The 16,754-nt window shown below is 36.2% G+C and overlaps 3 protein-coding genes across 3 annotated transcripts; 1 reads left to right on the top strand and 2 right to left on the bottom strand.

Annotated features, from left to right (window-relative positions):
• Nucleotides 1-212: 212 nt before the first annotated feature.
• On the bottom strand, nt 213-5,513 carry LOC113765308 (putative G3BP-like protein). The gene is made up of 9 exons (XM_027309439.1): nt 5,116-5,513; nt 4,208-4,342; nt 3,241-3,547; nt 2,608-2,873; nt 2,327-2,510; nt 2,053-2,174; nt 1,893-1,958; nt 1,355-1,433; nt 213-808 (listed from the first exon to the last, which is right to left on the bottom strand). Exons 1-9 carry the CDS (start codon nt 5,152-5,154, stop codon nt 594-596), a joined length of 1,413 nt encoding a protein of 470 aa, XP_027165240.1. The 5' UTR covers nt 5,155-5,513; the 3' UTR covers nt 213-593.
• A 2,685-nt stretch (nt 5,514-8,198) lies between these two features.
• On the bottom strand, nt 8,199-11,355 carry LOC113764802 (28 kDa ribonucleoprotein, chloroplastic). Its single transcript, XM_027308804.1, has 4 exons — nt 10,711-11,355; nt 9,330-9,431; nt 8,839-9,111; nt 8,199-8,656 (listed from the first exon to the last, which is right to left on the bottom strand). The coding sequence occupies exons 1-4, from the start codon at nt 11,161-11,163 to the stop codon at nt 8,603-8,605; spliced, it is 882 nt and encodes a 293-aa protein (XP_027164605.1). The 5' UTR covers nt 11,164-11,355; the 3' UTR covers nt 8,199-8,602.
• Nucleotides 11,356-12,508: 1,153 nt separating this feature from the next.
• On the top strand, nt 12,509-14,410 carry LOC113765865 (pentatricopeptide repeat-containing protein At4g02750-like). The gene has a single exon (XM_027310112.1). The coding sequence runs from the start codon at nt 12,509-12,511 to the stop codon at nt 14,408-14,410; it is 1,902 nt and encodes a 633-aa protein (XP_027165913.1).
• The last annotated feature ends 2,344 nt before the right edge of the window (nt 14,411-16,754 follow it).

The raw sequence follows: 16,754 nt of genomic DNA, 5'->3' as shown, positions 1-16,754 counted from the left end.
TTGCACATTAGATATAACCCTGCACTTTCTCTAGCCCTGATCGGCTATCGATTTACCGCTTGCCCGTGTTTCTTGTTGAATGTTTATCTACGCTGAGGTCCAGTATAGCATTCTTTATTGAATTTACATCTTCATGGTAGTTTGTTCATCTTCTACCGAGTAAATGGGCAAGTTCTAGCCATTATCATGGAGAATAATTCATGCACAAAATGCACTCAAACCATTTTAATAACTAGCACCGTCAATGTACATCTGTATACGGAAACGATGCCACAATTGCGTATAGCAGCAGGGCTCGGGAGCATCGGAGGGAAAGTCGAGATTAAAAACTGCACCAGAAAAACTGAAGAGATATCAACAAAGCATCGCCCCGTAAAATCTACGCACTAAGTAATGACTGCATCAGTGTGCTTGTATCAAGACGGATATTCAATTGATATACTGCCCCAAAAGAACATATTGGCATGATTCTTTTTAATGCATCTAATTGGAAACACTAGTATAAATATACTTAATCTCGGGAGCTATGAAAGGTGAAATAGCAAATTCAAATAGGCTCAAAACTTTTCACCCTTTGAAACAAAATCTTGTATTTATTCCGAAGAGCTCTGCCCGTTTCTTAATCCCTGGTGGCTGCTGGAAAATACTCTTTCTTGACGAGGACCTTGTCGGTAGAAGCCATTTGCCCTTGGTCTAATGTAGTCTCGGTCATTTCCGTCTTGGCTGTTACCCCGACCAAAACCACGACCACCAAAGCGTCCCCTTGCTCCATCCATCTGGTAGCTAATCCTGCCCCTACCCCTTCCTCCTAAAACACAACAATTTACACATAAAAGATTAGTCCAGTAAATTCACTAAAAGCAAGAGAAAATCTGTCGTGCCATAAAAGTTTTGACTGCCAAAACCATAATAACATGGATGAAACACAAAAATTATTGTCGCATCATATAATTTTACAACAGCCTTGGCAACAAGTATGCCACCTGAAAACACAGATAACTTTAAAATCAACTGCACGCTGATTGTTAGGCACAGCAAATACAAAAGGATGGATTTCGTGTAGGTTGGTTTGACACCCTATAATTCTCCAGACTCAACTCCTTAAAACTAAGAGGGAAAAAGGTTCAAGCCTATATAAGTTCCTCGTAATGAAGATAACTTGCATGAGCAGGATCGCCAAAACTGACTTTGACGCATAGATGCATCAGATATGAACATTCCAGGGGCATGGGAGTGTTATGATAGAGAAAAGTTTATTATGATGATGTTGTTTGTGTTGCAGTAACAAAATCTGAGAAAAAATCTAGAAACCTCTTTTTTTTTTTTTTAGTGAAAAGAAAATCCAGGTACATACTTCCTCGAATAGGGATGCCTCTGTTCGGTCTCCGGCCTTCAATGTATAGTTGGTGCCCAGCTATCTGCACCGTAGATGCCTGCAAAGAAATCAGCAGCATAAAATGCCTAGATTACAGGCAAATTCCATGATGTGCCAAACAATCATAATGCAAATTAAAATCCAGATGAAAAAACTTTAAAAAGAAAATCATCGAAGTAACAGAAGATGAATAAAAAATCTAATCAAAAGAACTGTTACACGACATTTTAACTTTAAACACACAACTAGAGAATTCCATTATTTTGTTCACCAGAAGCAGAAAGAAACTAGAGAATTTCTTTAACAAAGCTCCTCTGATAATATACATAGCTATATATAGACAGAGAGAGAGAGAGAGAGAGATGATATAATACTGGAATGAACTATTAAAACAACACCCCCCCCCCTTCCTCCCAAAAAAAAATGCATTAGGTACTTGATTAAAAAGCTCTATAACTGTGCATCAAACTTCTGCATTACAATACTTGTAATTAAAATTTTTTGAACAAATACAGACCTTAATTGCATTCTGGACACCAGCAATATCTTCGAATTCGACAAATGCATAGCAGATATCAATATCCTGGACAGTAGTTATGCATAATTTTGAAGGTCAGTTTTGCTGCAGTCTACACAAGGCGTCATGATGTAAATTAGGACAAGTGAAAGGTACAAACCTTCCGCGTTCTGATGGCCACACCATCAGGCTTAAGTCTGCCAAATTTCTTAAATTCCTCCTCAATTTCAGAAGGACCCATAGTAGTTGGTACATTTCTAACATATACTGATTTCACTTCAACTGCAGACAATAGAGAAATTCTTAAAATGGAAAAAGTCTTTTGGAATGAGTGATTGATAAATTCAACTACTAACACATATTTCCAACAAGTACTCCAGATACAGACACCAACCCATACAAAGAACTGAAGTTTTTAGTGAAGTAACAGTCACCTTCATCTTCAGCACCTGAGGCTTCTTCCACATGATCCATTCCAGTCCTTTCAACACTATTTGATGATTCAATAGGCAGCTGACTAGGGGGGTCAGATACATGGTGCCAATCCGTAGATGCGGGTGCATTCTTGTTAAAGGCAGACTGAGGAGGAATAGCTTGAGCAGTTTGTCCTTTTGCAACCTGTAACTCCGAAAAGTTGAAGCAAATAATGTAAGTGATTAAAGTATTAAAAATGTTAAACAACTTGTAACACAAAAAGATAAATATAGTTGCATACAATAGAAGCATAGGTGTGCTTCTGAGGCTCCCCAACTGGCTCGTCGACAGCAATAGATAAATGGTCTTGCACCGAATTCATTGCACTCTGAAGTGAACCATTTGATTGTACAGCAAAATTGTCTTCCAGAATGTTGTCAGCTTCAGGGACATTTTTCAACCTTTCATCCGGAAAATTATAGCTATCAACAGGACCGTTTTCTTCGATTGTTGAAGCAGCAATAAATTCCCTTCCTTGAATGTCTCCACCCAGCACATAGTTGGGTACTACAGAAGCCATGATTCAGGTCAAAAAAGAAAAAAGAACCTTATGTTCATTACACTTGACACCAGATTGCATCTGATTTGGCATAACTGAAAGCAGCAATTCCATTTAAGCATCATAATTGATGGATAAGACTCAACCAAGTTGGACAACCATTGTGCAGCTCTTATGCTGAATAACACATATTAAACATATTCTGTTGAATGTAGGTAACAACAAAGCTAGCAAAAGCCTAATGTTTTTAATTTATAAAGGTGTGTGAAGAAATAATAGGATTTATCTTCTAGACGTTTATGAAAAAATAATAGGATTTATCTTCTAGATTCTACTTGAAATATTTTAGAAAAGAATCAGCCCAAATCATTATACCTTGTTCTCGAATACCAGTTGGTGCATTTAGCTTGGAGTCAAGATTGCTCTGTGGCAAATAGGCCACTGAATGCTGGACATGGTTTTCATCATCAACAAAATGAAATATATCGTTAAGAACAAAGTAACCTTTTTCCTGAGGAGCAAGGAAAAAGGTTTGCACAAACTTTCTCCTTCCCTTGAAATCTTTTACATGCACAGAACCTGAAACCATCACCAAAACTCCACCGTTCCAAGACTCCAAGGAATGAGCTGTCTTAATTTCTATAGCAGTATAATTGAGTGACATAATAAGCGTGTGGATATGCTGCAAAATGACACAGGTAACATTATGTGAAAACATTTGGAATTTAAATTTGAGCAAGTTCCCGAAAGGGAACAATCAGGAGACCAAGTAGAACAACACAAATACGAATGGATTTAGATACGTGCTAAATAACATCCCTGTATATAACAAGCGCTTAGGGAGCAAGAAGGCATGGGAAAACATATGATTACCATGCGAAGCTTGTCCTAGATGTTCATGATGGAAGACGAACTTTCTACAACATATGCAACAACAGCAATTGATTATCTATATATATATCATGATGTCACATGCATTAATATCAACTGCACTGAAGTAAGTGGAAGTAAAGTACAGACAATATGCCAACCAAGATTCGACAAGCACTGCAAGATGCAATATAACTCCACTTCACCAGCAACTTAACCATAAATTAATTCCAAAAAAAAAGAAACTTAACCATAAGTTAAAGTTGGAACATCAAAATCAGATGTAATCTGACAAGAACAAAGAAATGCAGTTCTCAACTCTCTATAAAGCATTACAATTTCTCAGAGACACAGATGACAAGCAAGACTTAGCACCATAGTTTCTCTCCATAATCCACCATATATGTACTGAAATCACTTGGATCTACTCATATATTCTTCACTAGCAAGACCGAAATAGAGTAGAGCATACCAGCATTGATGTGGCGGTATCCCTGGTATTTCCATCAATCCGAAGTACAGTGCTAGCATCACTGTAGAACTGGTGAACAAATTCTGGCTGTTGCTGTAGGACCTGATAGTACTGCCCAACAAAGTATGTCCCAACCTAAATATCGCAACCAAAAAATTAAGCAAATGAAGAACTCAAAAAATAGTTAAAAAAGAGATTTAAAACTTCAAATGCAGATTGATAATAACAAATTCGTGCTCTAGAAATTACACAGTCCAGATGAGCGTCTCAACCAGAAGACGCCAATATTGTTACCAGTATATTATTCCCAACCCCCCACCCCTGCCCCCTTCCCTTCATAGACAATTTTCAATCCAAAAAATCAAACAAGTCCAACAAAAAATGAACTGAAAACACCGGACTATACAACCCCCTATCCGTTCAGAGTACTAACAAGCATTTTGTATTTTTTTTTTCTCGAAAGACACGAAAACACATCCACAAACACCAGAGTCAATAAGATGCTGTGCCAATTGCACGTAATATTGTACAGTACACATAGAAACAAGATAGACCTCCATCTATAAATCCCCTGATTCACACAAAACTCTGTAGATTGATTACAAAAACTTTCTACCTTATACCCAAAACACACATCAAAAGAGTCCTCCGAGCAACCCTAACTGGTACCAAATGCATGTTGTATTGTACAATGCTCATTAAATAAAGCAACCCAAAATCCAATATATCCCAACAGTCCAACATTCACATCTAAACCTTCTCTCTCACACACTCACGCACACACTTTTCCGTGAAGCCAAGCCAGCTGAACCTTGACATGCAAAGCATACACGGATTCAGAAAATCCCAGCAATATACTGTTTTCCACACACAGTGGAGGTGGAAGTGGAGATTTCCTAGTAAAATACCTGAGCAGCAGTGACGGGCAAGTGAAACGGAGTAGCCATTGCTATCGGGATTGAAAGAATCCAATCCCAAAATCGAGTTCAGAGAAAAACAAAACAAAATTAAATTAAAAAACCCTAGATCTGCAAAATGGGGAAAAATTCAGCAGCAAGATCCAGAAATTCCCATTCCAAAAACCCCTAACTAAGATTCCCGCATTCCCATTCCTCTTCTCTCACGACTACTAACATCCAGAACGACGCAGCAGCAGTAGAACTGGAGTAGAGTTGGAGCAGTAGTGTGTGTTTGTGGTGGTGTTTTAGTGCGTGACACTGCGACCAGTGTGGCGTTTTATGTACATATATATTTATACGTATATTTACGTTAAATTGTGGGCGTCATCGAGACCACTGGATTTGAGCTGCGTTTCGCTTTTTGGTTTTTTGTCTCGGCATAAAGTTGAAACCACACAGACGCGTAAATTGGCTTTTTGTAGTCTGTGTTTGTGTGTGTGTGTGTGAGATTGTGGGGGATTTTATTTTATTTTTTTTGTCGACAGGGGTGTCGGGTCAATTCTTATGGGGCCCGACTAATCTCCTGCGATCCGGACCCGGCGCCCGAGATTGTGGGGGATTAGTAGAGTAATTAGTTGTGGCTTGGATGCACTGCTATTACACTTTTTCTTTCATCTTTTTTGGTATTTCTTCTTATGGTTAAATGCACTTTGCTCCCTTGAAAGTTGGGAGGTTTGTTCACTTTGCCCCCTTCAACTTTAGAAAATAGGCACTTGGCACCCCCCATATTAACAATCAACATAGTCTCAGCCAAATGCTTATTGGAGAAGAATTAATTGAAAAGACCATTTTATTTTATCATGTACGGGGGAGGGAGATTGACCGGTGAAATTATAGAATTGACCTGCAATCAAAGGGAATTAAAAACAGTGTATATCATATGACTCGAAAAAAATTAGAGAAACAAATAGGATGGAAACATTGAGGTCTTAATTGTGCTTTAAAAAAAAGTTTCCCTGAACTTAAAAATCAAGGGTCTATTTAACGGGTGTCTATTGGACTCGTTAAGATATATTTTAAGTATCATATATTTTTTAAAATATAAAATTAATTAAAAAATAAATAACTATAAGGGACGACAGGTAAAATCAATTTGCTCCATCATGACGAGGTCTATTGTGCATAGTTGAGTGGCAAATTTAGGGAAAAAGAGATAGTTCCAAAGTGCAACAAGTGAAAAAGGCAAATAGTGGTCAATTCGTGCATCTTGAATAGGTTATAGTGGTCATTATTGATGGGTCAAAATTTAACCATTAAGAACAATAAAGGCTGAGATTACAGGTGTTCTATAGGGGTATTTTGGTAACAAAATTGTGATGTTACCATGATATTATGCTTGAAAGTACAGCGGGGGCAAAGTCAATTGAGCCCTTTTGGGTTTTTGACCAATCACTTTTTTCCTTTTCAGGTTACTTGTTAGGACTTAGCGGTAGAATTAAATCTTGTTGCATGTGGTAAATAATTGGTTCAGTTGTGGGTCAGGGTTGGACGATTGTGGCGACTGATTTTACTGCTTGTTGAGTTTTTAGCAAGTAATATGTATCGATTCGGGGCAGAGAAAGGGCTTTTTCTTTTCTTTTCTTTTCTTTTTTGGGATTAGAATAAGCCACTTAATTGACTAGGTACTACTTTATGTTTTGCTTTTCTCCAAGCTAAAAATTTGATAGATAACTAATTTTTTATGCGAACTACTATTTGGTAAACTAAAGGGAGGTAAGATCTGATTTTAAGTCAGAAATATAAACACGGATATCCACCTAAAAATGTTTATTAACTCTTCTTTTTATCAACTAATTTTATTTTGGTTAGGGCTTGGGGGTTTTTTGGAGGCTAAAAATTGATAATATACAAGTAGTTCTATTAATAAATTTAAGGAATTGCTATACGAATTGAGTCTCATTCCTTTACTCCAGTAAGAATCAATCTATTATATTCAACTAAACCTAAAAGTACTAATATTTTTAAAATTATTTTTAAAAAAAATTACACCATTTGTCTCTCACATATTACTGATGTTAAATTTTAGTTCCTGAAAATTAAAATGAGTTATTTTGGTTCCTAACAAATAAAAAAAGACTCGCTTTTGATCTTTGGTCAACTTTTCGATGAAATTTTGACTGGGATTTTGGTCCCTTGTTTGTGGATTATTGGGTTCAAATTTCTCATGGGTCTTAATCTTTAGGATCCTTGGATGTAATTTCATTACAACTTTATTTGAGTCTTATGGAGAAAATAGAGTAGGAAATTTGAAGTTTGAATTTCTCTTTTGATCCTTTGATTTGTGTTTAGATGATGATTTTTATTTGATCTGAAGTTTGGGTCATGTTTGAAATGATCTGAAGACTGGATTGATGCCAAAATCATGTTGTAAATATTGTCGAAATAGCTTTTTGACAAATTAGGTTGAAAAATCTGCAAAACTAGGCTAGGAAGAAGATGGGATCCAACAAAATCTTGTCAAAATTCAATTGGAAACTTGACTAGGGATAAAAAACAAGCACTTTATATTTGTTAAGAACTAAAATCACTCGTTTTTATTTTGAAGGACTAAAATTTCATATCAGCAGTATATGAGGGACAATTGGTGCAATTTTTTTGAATTATGTCTTAGCCCTTTTTTTGATAAAATTATGTCTTAGCGGTACACCTTGAATTAACATGTTTTACTTGTAATATGCATGGTTATACAGCTAAGGAATGAAGGGTTCCCAAGAGCAAAATGTGCTGCTGTATCACAGAGTGGTTGAAATCACTGATCGTGTTTGGCCTGTGATTTATTGCTACCCAGTCACTGTTTATTAAATCTGCTGTACTTGGATACATCACACACACACACAAAGCCACGAATTCTGGCCTGTTCAACAAGACTGAATCGATCAAACGGAGCCATGAATTCTGGCCTGTTCAAGGATACTGAATCGATCATATCAAGCTATTGCTAGGATGAAAAGATTTCCATCATAGGGTAGGGGAATGAACTGTAAGTGTCATGAGTTTTCTCCCACATGAATTTAACAAAGTGCACCAAGGAGTTGTTATGAGAAGAATGGAACTAGGCAACCATTATATTAGCTTCCAGAAAAAATGGACTGATGGTATGTCTAATGCCAAGAACAGAGTATTCTCTTTAATCTCAGTAATGCAAGAAGCTCCATCATGCTTACATTATATTTGATTCTGATAGGAATTGAAGGTTATAACATTAACTAATTATCTAATGTAATTAATGGCCGAAACTGCTAAGAAAGGTACTAATGTTCCCAAAAAAGTCCCTTCAGCTGCTGAGCTTAATGTTGCAGTGACCGACAGAAAACTTCTCATGAGCAACACAATGATCGTTACCAAATTCATTAAAAACAACTCTAAAACTTGCTTTCTTGCATCTTTCTATGTCAACGAATTTCATCTCTTCAACCTTTACAAAATCCTGTTCATCTTAATGTTTCTTTCCTTGTGCTAAGCTCACGCGCATCGGCCTTCCTTCCAATTCCTGAGAGATACAAAAGCATAAAAAAAAAACTTAGTTTTCCCCAGTAATTCAGAAAACCAAAATTTTGATGCAAACTCGACCATGCATTAAAGAGTTATACAGGTCTGCAATAGGTCCGCATCAGAATTTCCAAGGATGTAGGTTCCAAAGGGAGTAATCAAGAAGATCTAAAAGTTCAGTACCACTCCATTGAGAGAATTCAGGGCTGCATCCATTTCAGCTCTTGTTTCATAGCATACAAAACCATAGCCTCTCGACCTTCCAGTGTCCCCATCATATAGTACCCTTGCCCCAACAACATTCCCATATTCTTGAAATGCCTCCGTCAAGCTTTCAGATGTAACTGACCAGGCCAGGTTGCCAACAAATAGTTTATGTTCCGTTTCTGGATATAATGGGTCCTTCGGTCTAGGCTTGTCTGAGAAATTTACCCTGAAGTTTCGACCACCATACTCCTGACACAATGAAGTGTTTTTAGCACACGTATACTTGAAGCAACATCTCATGGTGGGAAGTTAAAGAGGAACTGAAGACAATTCTGGAAAAAAGGGCAAGGACTAAATATATACATAGTATAATGTTTCTCCTTGCAGAGATAATATAGAAAGATGAACATCTAAACAATAATCATCACGCCGACAGGGGTACTCTGTTTGTGAGAGAGAGAGATTACCCTTCCATCAAGATTTTGGATTACTACGTTGCAATCTTCGACTGTGCTCATTGTCACAAATGCAAATCCTCTACTTCTTCCTGTTTCCCTGTCGTATAGAACCTACAATCATGAAATTTGAGCTTATAGTTTGGCCCATGTTACAACTCCTCAGAAAGTCTCACATAATTGTTGATTTTCTATGCCATACAAGAAATTTATCTCACTATAGAATACTAAAAAATAGATATGCATCTTTAACAATGTATTATATTCAACACATCTTGGTAGAGAAAAAGAGTCACCTGGGTTGAACTGCTCAGGATGGAACTTTGATAGCAAAGTTACATTCGTGATTTTCATGAGAAGTCAAAATGTGGTTTTTTTAAATTCCTATTTCAGCTTATTCGTTCTATTTCTTTAACAATCTTATTTCTAAGGCTTCTGGAAGCCAATTATATAATCAAATTTTTCCTAGATACGAAAGATTGGATGATCTTTGAAGTATTAGCAAGTCAAGTCAACAGTCTGCATCTGAATCAGATATGCCTGTACTACTAGCCAACACTGAAGTGTGGAATCATGTCTACCTAAGAAAAAAATTTCAGCACGAATTCCTCTCCCAAAAATTAAATTCTTTTTTCCAACATTGTTCGTGAAGAACGCAAAAAAATCAATCCAGGCAGTTTAACGAGGGAGAAAGATCGATATAGGAAAACTAAGACAATGGCAAGCTATTGAGGAAAAAAAAAATGTTGGAGAGATAAGTTGACCGTTAAACTCAATCTGTTACAACAGCTTCATTAGGCCTAGCATAAGATAGAACAAAGCTTAAGATTGGGAGGGAAATTCAGTTCTGAAGGTGATATTTAGGTCTCCTTACCCGTTCCTGAAGTTCTAGAGTCCTATTCGATTAAATCACTCGATACAGGTCGTCCTATTATTTTGCCATTTTCTTACAAATGATGGATGGCCTGCAACTCTTCCATCTCCTCAAATCTTCACTAACAGCTAGAATCTTTCATTGCTGTACCACTTATACTGAATTATGTTTGTAACTAGTTATTCACTTAGTACTATTCTTATCTTGTTCTCAATTAACACGTAAAAAGTATCACCATTATCAAAAATCATAAAGATCTTGATATGAATCAGATTGATCCCATATTAAAAATGAAGCCTATTGTGACCCTAGTATTAATCCAATACCAGTAAAGAGGTTCATATATAATGACCCCTGATGGTTAATGGAGATGAATCATCACAAAATCAACCTAAATTATTAGTTGCATCCCATGTCAACAGGAATAATCAAATTAATCTTGTGTATGTACTGCCAGCACAGGGGCAAACTAAGCTGATTAGCTATCTATTTGTGCAATCATAGGTGGATAATATATACCTCAATCAGCTCTGGACTAGCATAGTCCTGTATGATCCCAGCAAGCTGTGCACTATCAACATTGTAAGGCAAATTTCCGAAATAAAGCTTGGTATTTACAGAAGAACTCTGAGCAACCTCCGCCTCACTTGACGCTTCCTCTACTTCCTTCTCCTCCTGAATCACTTCCTCCACCTGCTCAGGGGCCGTTGCCTCTTCAGGAGCCAAGACAGCTGCCTCTTCTTGAGCTACTGCAGCCGCGATCCGTGAGGCCCTCCATTTGTTAGACAAGGGTCCGATCAAGATTGATGATGCAATCCCAAGAGAATGAGATATGGATGCTACTTGGAGCATTCTTGATGATACAACTTTAAGGGCAGGATCACAAGGCCAGTTTTTAAAGCGAATACAGTTAAGACTTTGCATGGACGCAGTAAAAGAAGAGGTTACAGCTGCAGCAGCTGTGGCAGCCATGCTTTTGCCTGAGAATTTCCAGTGGGAAAGTGTTGAGTACAAGTGTGATTTTCAGTTGAAAGAATGTTTATTTGTAAGATGGGATCAGGGATGAACAGAGTTGAGAGTGGAAGGGAAGTATGGGCTTCCCAGTTGGCTATGCTCTGAGTTGGGAGGATTCTGGCCAATTAGATTGGAGGAGATATATGGGGATAAGATTCCAGTCTTAGGTTCCAGGTAGAATTTAGGCTTCCACCTTTTGGTGCTTTTGGCACCGCTGGTGTTTTTTAAGCCACATACTTCTTTAAACTTTACTGCTCTTAATGTTCTGAAAGTTTCTTGTATAACCTACTTAGATGTACTTAATTCATATTTAGGAAATGGATTTTTCTCATTAATTAATCTACTTAGCTATAAATAATTTGTCTTGTTAGTACATGCTATAAATTATACTTGATTTGTCATGTGAATGTATACATTCACATCTATTGTACTTGTGCATTAAGACACTTTTTTCAACTTAATAAAAGAATTAACAACTAAGACCAAAAAAATTGCTATAATGTCCTAAAAATTTCTTGAATAACCTACTTAGCTATACTTAAATTGTCTTTAAGAAATGGATTTTTCTTACTTATTAACCTACTTAGCTGTATATAATTTGTCTCGTAAGCATATACAAAATTACATTTAAGTTGTCACGTGAATGTACACATTCACATTTATTGCACATCTGCATTTAAACATTTTTTTCAACTTAACTTCATGTACGAAAAATTAACAATTAAGACATCGCACAACAAGTTGTTAGCTAACGATAAAAAGTTAACATCCAAAGATGTAACATTTCATAGCTTTTAGTTTCTTTTTTTTTTTTAACTTACATGTTTATTGCTCGCAAATTTAGGTTAGGATTACCCTTTTGTTGGAAAAGATTAAATCATTAGTCTACTATTTAGGAATATGGGTAGAAAAGACAAATCATTAGTCTATTATTTTCCATATTTAACAAGTCAAGAGTAATATAAAATACGCTTTCAGTAGCCAATACTAGAAACGTCACTACGCCTTTAGGTTACCTTTAGTACGCAAGAATCCGGGTGTTTTCTGCTTCGGAGTTTGAACCGCTACTCAACAGTCATCTTTCTTGTTTTCACTTCAAGAAATGTTTGTGAACCAGTGATGGGCTATGTTTATCAACATTCGTCCCATTCAAGCTATCAAACTCATTCGAATTTTTTCTCTCAAATCCCTTACTATTGTCCGATGTATATCAGCCCTGCCCAACTTAAAACCCCTCAACTCAAAGCTTACGAACTTTATGAAAAATGGCCAAGTTGAAGAAGCCCAAAATCTGTTCGACGAAATGCCTCACAGAAACACGGTAACATGGAATGCAATGATCAGAGGGTACTTCCAAAATGGGAATGCTGATAAAGCTTTGCACTTGTATAGTCAGATGCCTGTTCGTGATATATTTTCACATAATACTGTGATCTCTGGGCTAATGCAGCGTGGGGATTTAAAGGGGGCTGAGGAGGTTTTTGAATGTATGGGTGATAGAGATGTTGTGACGTGGAATTCGATGATTTCTGGATATGTGAATAATGGGATGGTGGATACTGCACTTGGTGTGTTTAACGAGATGCCTGTGAAAGATGTGATTTCATGGAACTTAGTCATTGCTGGCTTAGTGAAGATCAAAATGTTGAATTTGGCTGAGCATTTGTTCAGGGAAATTGCCACTCCAGATGTTGCGTCATGGACAATTATGATAAAGGGGCTTCTAAGTGTGGGACGGATTGCTGAAGCGAGAGAGTATTTTGATGGTATGCCAATAAGGGATGTTCAAGCTTGGGAAACTATGATTGTTGGGTATTTGGAGAATGGATATGTTGAAATTGCAGAAGTTTTGTTTCAAAAGATGCCCAACAAGGATCAGAGTTCCTGGAATGAAGTTATTGGTGGGTTGGTGAGTGTTGGGCTGTTAACTGATGCTGTGAAGTTTTTTGGAGAGATGCCTCAGAAACATGGAAGACTGTTCAATCTAATCCTGTTGGGGTTCATTAGGAATGGATTGGTAAGAGAAGCTCACACTTTCGTAGAGAAATACTGCATTAGTGATGTAGTGTCATGGACAAATTTGATCATTGGATACTTTGAAGTAGGTGAGGTCAAGAGTGCAACTAAGCTATTTGAGTTGATGCCAAATCGTGATACCACGTCATGGAATGCTGCCATATTTGGGCTAGGAGAAAATGATCACATAGAAGAAGGTGTAAACCTATTTATTAAGATGAAAAAAGAAGATCTGACCCAGGATGAAGCTACATTTACAAGCATTTTTGTATTATGTTCTAATATGGCTTCTTTAAATCTTGGCATGCAAACTCATGCGCTTGTAATTAAGGCTGGATTAGATGATTTTACTTCAGTAGGTAATGCAATAATTAACATGTATTTTAGATGTGGAAACATAGGATCTGCATTTGGTCAATTCTCTATTATGTTGTGCCATGATGTCATTTCATGGAACTCTATAATCTGTGGATTAGCTCACCATGGAAATGGTGAATTAGCTTTGAAGATGTTTGAGAATATGAGATTGACAGATGTGAAGCCCAATGAAATAACCTTTGTTGGTGTACTGTCCGCCTGTAGTCATGCTGGACTTGTGGAAAGAGGTAAATGTTACTTTGATGCCTTGAAAAATGAATACTCTGTACCACCCACTGCTGAGCACTATACTTGTGTTGTTGATCTGTTGGGTAGATTTGGACTTATACATGAAGCAATGAGCATTTTGGATCAAATGAGAGGTGATGGCCTAGAAGTGCCTGCAAGTGTTTGGGGAGCCTTGCTTGGGGCCTGTAGAACGCATAAGAACTATGAGGTGGGTAAAATTGCTGGGGAGAGGATTTTGGAATTAGAGCCATCCAACTCTGGTATGTACATGATGCTAGCTGAAATTTTTCAAGCTAGTGGGCAAAGAGAAGAAGCTGAAAGGATGTGGATTAGAATGAAAGATGAGGGAGTAAAGAAGCAACCTGGATGTAGTTGGGTTGAATCAAACAACAGAAATCACATATTTCTGGCTGGAGATCGGACTCACCCTGATTTTTGTACTGTATCACATACACTGGAGTTGATGTACTGGGAAATGGATGAAGGAGTTCTTACAGCGGAGGCTTCCTCAGTTCAAGAAATTGAAGTCCATATACGTTTTCCATCAGCTCCATGTTCGGGTGAATTGCTGCCCTATTGTTAGTTACTTTACGGACTATTGATCGAGTACAGTGAAGTAGGGATGGTTGAAATTTGCTAGCGTTGCCTGTGAAAGATCTGTCAAAGGACCAGTTTCAGACACAAAAATCCAGCCACTTGTCGAAATGAGTAGATCTAATTGTCCATATTGGGAGGTCCACTGGTCTAAGAACAGGTCATAATACGCGGGTTAGTGTATAGTAGGCTTACTTTGGCCTGCGAGGACACCCTTTACTTACAAGTGACTAAACGATTGCTATGAATGGTAGGGAGGATATGAAGAGTTATTTCTAAGATGTAGAATACGGATGACGTTTTAAAGAAAGTATTCTATGTAAATACTACAAGTTCCAATGCAAAATATTCCATAATTCATATTTTACCCTATCTTTTGCTGGTGGTAAACAGTCTAACCACGGGCAAATTGTGTTCTTTTGGCGATTCCTGCACCACCATCAACTTCTACAGCCTCAATGCTCTTGATAGCATGCGCAGCAATTTTGGTATGATGTTGTCTGAATCAAGAACCAAATCCTTGAACATCCCTGATGGGGCAACGGGACATTGTACCCTTGAGTATATGTTGTAACTTGTAACACCCATTTTTGCACGGGAAGAATGGCAGAATTAAGATTACATCCTGTCTTAGTATTCAACAAGTAGAACTGAAATGTGATTGAGCTGCAAAATTAATGGAACTTACTAGGATATTGTTACACAGATCGGATTGGTGTATTCTTTTTGGTGGATATTGATTAGGACCTTACACTGCTATTAAATGAAAATCGTTCAAAAAGTCCCTTACATTTTGTAAAATGACTGTTTTGTCCTTCATTTTTAAAAGTGTAATTTTACGTCCCTTATAAATTCACATTGGTCAAATTTGGTTCTTACTTAAGTTTTCGACTAGTTTTTAGCCAGAATTCATCACGTGTCTTGCATGTGATCATTTTTTAAAGGCAAAATTGTCAAATCAAAATTTTCATAGTTAATGTATTAGTCTCTTACATTTCACAAAATAAATTATTTTGTCCCTCATATTTCACAAAATAAATTTTTTCATTTCTCACATTTCACAAAATGAATTTTTTCATCTCTCATTGACCATATGTACGAATAGTTTTTTTTTTTTAAATCCATGTATATATCTATTTGATTTCACTTGAACAGTACGAATAGCATGTAATATATTTCTATTTGATTTCACCTAAACAAACTAAGTGTAGTTGTACAAATGCTATTCAATAGATATTTACATGGATTTAAATCTAACAATTTTGTTTTAAATTCAGATATATATATATATATATGTATATTTGATTTCACCATGTGAATCTATTCAATATTTGTAACCTTTTCTATTTTGGTAATAATTCATTTATTGAGTTATGTAAGACCATCTAATTAATCGTTATTAATTCGAATTCTATAGTCATGCTAACAAATTGCAGTTTAAATCTAAAATTTTTACTCCCTACCTTTAAGGCCAACAATTAAATTTCTTGCCGTATGATTATCTTAAAATTTGAAAGTGTCAATTACTTACTTCTTTTTGTTATACTTTTCCTTTCTTTATTTTTTCTGTCCAAATTTAATTCGATATAAACACTTGATAGTGTTTAGAATTAAACGTTTTTTTTGTTTTCAATTTTTGAGTAAAAGGAATAAACATGAGTGAAAAATTAACAAATTTTTTAAAACCCCTGTATATATCTATTTTAATTTCACCTAAACAGTATGCTTAAACGAAATCAAATAGAGATATATTACATGCTATTCGTATTGTTTAGTTGAAATTAAATAGATATATACATTAGTTAAAAAAAAGTTATTGGTACACATGATCAATGAAGGATGAAAAAATTTATTATGTGAAATGTGAGGGACAAAAAAATTCATTTTGTGAAATGTGAGGAACTATGGATCGGATTACGTAAATTTTGATTTGACAATTTTGCCCTTAAAAAATGATCACATACAAGGCACGTGATGGATTCCAATTAAAAATTAGTCGGAAACCTAGATAGAGACCAAATTTGACCAATGTGAATTTATAAGGGACGTAAAAATACATTTTTAAAAGTGAAGAACAATAAAAGTCATAAAAGTCATTTTGCAAAATGTGAGAGATGTTTTGAATGATTTTTCTGGTATTAAATGTAGAGATTATAAATGAAATCTACATGTTTTCAAGGATATATTACAGTTCATCCTCTCTCCCCAAAACTACTATATATAGAGAAAGAAAAGGCAAAAGAAAAAGAAATAAATTCGGTAATATGGGAAAATCGCTTCAAACCAAATTAATTAAAGGTCTTTGATTTTGTGGCTCATAGATAGACTTTTGA

This window comes from Coffea eugenioides, chromosome 3 (assembly GCF_003713205.1).
Source record: "Coffea eugenioides isolate CCC68of chromosome 3, Ceug_1.0, whole genome shotgun sequence".
Taxonomy (NCBI): Eukaryota; Viridiplantae; Streptophyta; class Magnoliopsida; order Gentianales; family Rubiaceae; genus Coffea; species Coffea eugenioides.
The sequence above is the reverse complement of the archived record's forward strand: the minus strand, read 5'-3'. Positions and strand labels throughout refer to the sequence as shown.